The sequence below is a fragment of the Seriola lalandi genome, unplaced genomic scaffold, assembly GCF_002814215.2.
Source record: "Seriola lalandi dorsalis isolate HSWRI2012SDOR001 ecotype SW California unplaced genomic scaffold, Sedor1 jcf7180002054441, whole genome shotgun sequence".
NCBI lineage: Eukaryota > Metazoa > Chordata > Actinopteri > Carangiformes > Carangidae > Seriola > Seriola lalandi.
This window is the reverse complement of record NW_019524994.1, coordinates 400,200-403,351: the sequence shown is the minus strand read 5'-3', so window position 1 is coordinate 403,351 and position 3,152 is coordinate 400,200. Positions and strand designations below refer to the sequence as shown.

At 42.2% G+C, this 3,152-nt stretch overlaps 1 protein-coding gene across 2 annotated transcripts in view; it reads left to right on the top strand.

The window, feature by feature from the left end:
• The window catches only part of LOC111658409 (guanine nucleotide binding protein (G protein), alpha activating activity polypeptide, olfactory type), a 50,252-nt gene that overhangs the window by 2,814 nt on the left and 44,286 nt on the right, over positions 1-3,152 (top strand). Inside the window, exon 2 of one of the 2 annotated variants that reach the window (XM_087175281.1) lies at positions 477-707. In XM_087175281.1, the coding sequence (XP_087031407.1) occupies positions 477-707 (231 nt within the window). Of the gene's footprint in view, positions 1-7; positions 708-3,152 lie in introns of those variants that run through there. The other variant, XM_023410927.2, reaches the window with a different exon arrangement.

Here is a 3,152-nt window from a genome sequence, read left to right as displayed (position 1 = left end):
ATGCAAAATGACATATAGCAAATGTCGGAGCATAATTCATTCACATTTTCGGCTCAAATTCGGACTTAAATCGCACCGCTGGAGCTCCAATGTAACGATGGCTCGTTAGGGCTGGTGGCGCAACTGCGATTTTTTTGATATTTTAATTTATGAAAAATCACATTCACAGACAAATATTGGTTTCAACATGGGGCTGTGCTACAGTTTGCGTCCCCGGCTCTTCGGGGACCTGAGCGGGTCTATCTCCAACGCTACCTCGGACTCGGACCAGCCTCAGGACGCCGCCGTGCCGACCCGCGCCGGGGGAGCTCGCCAGGAGGACACCGGGGGATGCGGGGAGACTTCGTCGCTACGCGGCGGTGGTGGCGGCCCGGTGCGCCCCGGGGACCCTGCCAGGCTCCCGGCTGGGGAGCACCGCCGTGGAGACACCGGCACAGACGGTGTGCTCATACAAAACGGTGGAGGTGGTGGTGGAGGAGGCGGTGGTGGCGGCGGAGGTGGTAGCGGTAAGGGGACAGGGAAGGACCGCGGCCGACGCTTACAGCTGCTGCAAAAGACTAGCACCCAAAAGCAGAAAAACTGGGACAAATTGCTGGTGGAGGAGAAGGAGGCCGAGAAGGAGGCGAAGAAAGTCAGTAAGAATATTGACAGGGCGCTGAAGGAGCTCAAACGGGAGTATAAACAGACGCATCGGCTGCTGCTGCTAGGTAGGTAGAGTCCCTCTATGTTGTTGTTGGACTGGAAGGTGTTTTATTATTAGAAACCAAAACGTACTGGCCTTTCCAGAAATTATGTCACTGCTCTGGCGAGGCCTATTGCCACATCTGTTGGCTTGGCTGTGAAGACTACCCCCTGCGGCTGTCAATGACAAACGATGAAGATGGACGTTTAGACTCACTGGGCCTGCTGTCCTGTTACTGCTACATTTAGGCTTATAAGGAATTTTGAACAGCCTATTATACACAAAGTAGGCTCCCAAAAAGGTCCAGGTTACACAGGTTTCTAGAGGCCACTTAGCTTTTGGCTATTGGGCCATGTCCCCCTGGAAACTACTTCAGTAATGAATTGTATGGAGTTGCCGCCCTGTAGTACAGCATGGTGTAGTAGGCTATAGTATAGGACTACAGATGAAAAATAGACCTTGGGCTGACTTTGGCAAATAAAGTACAGTCACTTTTTCCAACAAATAGATGCAGGCCTGTATTGTAGTATAGTAGTATAATTAGCACGGTGAACTGTAGCATAGAAGTTACATGTATAGTGGTACACAGAGTATAATTTATTTGGCTTTACTATGGAAATATGAAGAGAGACCATTTAGCTTTTTGATATTGGGACTGAAAATTAACAAAAGTATTCTATGGTATAGTGTAAGAGTTTGTCTCACTAACAGTAGAGTGTTATGTGTATAGTGTAATGAAGAGCACAGTTTAGTAGGCTTTAGTATACAAAGATATATAGAGACAACTTAGCTTTTGGCTCCGAGCTGTTTGCTCTGAATGTTCTGTAGCGTAGTAGGCCTAAACCTGACCTGTTGGACATCTGTCCAGGTACGATAGAGAAAGCCTTATGATCGGCTTTGATTGACAATACATGATAGAGCACTGTAGGCTACAGTGTTGTATAGCAGCCTGTAGTATAGTATAGTAGTAGTGTTGTATTCTGTAGTGTAGAATATAGTTGAGCAGACTTTAGTATTCAGAGGTGCAGAGAAATCACTTTTGCCGCCTGGACAACATTTGCTCTGAAAATCAGTATTGTAGTGTGGTCTGGTTGTTTGAGGTGTAGCGTGACAGCAGGGACAACAGAAAGAACAGCATTTTGACTTATTGTGGTACATTTACAGTAAGATATTTTAGTAGATAATAGAGCATAGTAGAGCAGGATGTAGTGCAGTGACCTGTACTTTAGTATAGTAGAGTGCTGTAGTGCAGTGTCGAGTACAGTTTAGTAGGCTTTAGTATGGAAACATGTACAGACTACATGGCTACTATGTACAGCATAGTTTAGTATAGTATAATATAGTATAATATAGTGTAGTAGTCTGTGGTGTATGATGTGAAAATGATGCAAATTAGTATAGTATAATTTCCAGTAGAGTGTTGTGGAGTATGATATATTATAGTGGCCTGTGTAGTGTGTTAGGGTTAGTCTGATCCGTCCAGGGACAACCTATTGACAGTAAGGTTTTCAATAAACATAAGTATAGTACGTTATAACAGTGTGTAGTATAGTTTATGAGTCTTGTATAGTATACTGCGATATACTACTATAGTTTACTGCAATTATATAGGAGTTCCCCTTCTATATAATGGCGGGACTGATAGTGGAGAAACTGATTCAACTTTTTCAGTTTCAATTTCAATTTCAGTATGATGAAGATACCAAACCTTTCACAGATGCAAAGCATTGCTTGCTTTAGTATTTCATATAAGGACGGATTGAAGTTTCTTTCAGCTGCTATATCAAGTCATTTGAAAGAATCACTCATAGCTATTTTATAGAAGAGAAAAATGATCACAGTTAGTCAAGTTTAATTTATTTGCATCCACATAAATCACTTAATGATCCATTTCAGGTTATTAGTCTTATTACCTGATCTACAGAAATGTAAGAATAACATGGAACCAGTCAGTGGAGTCCTGCGGTTGATGGCTTATGTTATTTATCAAAAGAATTTACAAATAACAGTCAGCAGCATTTGTCCTGACACATTTAGTGTGTTTCCAGATGGAAACAGCATGAATGTGTTTTATGAGGCTGGACGTCACTGGTGCTCAACACTGTGACATGTTTCATCCACTGCACACAGTTAGCAGATAGGTTCTAAAATTTAACATCCACTTTTGCTAATTTACCCCTACAGCTGCCTTTTACCAATGAAATTTAAGGTGAATTTACAATCCCAGTCATAATTCACTCAGATTTTATACGAGTGGGTCGTGTTATTATACCACACATACAATAACCATCTCAATATTGTACATGTAGGCTAATACAGTCCTCCGGTTTTCGAAAAGGTCTTGATCAGAAACAGAAGCTGAAGAGTCTTCCCAGCCCTGATGAGGAAAACAAAGTTTAAATAAAAATAGCAACTTTCAGTTATGAAGGTCTTATGTGACACTTAATACCATTTTGTATGTTTTTGCTTT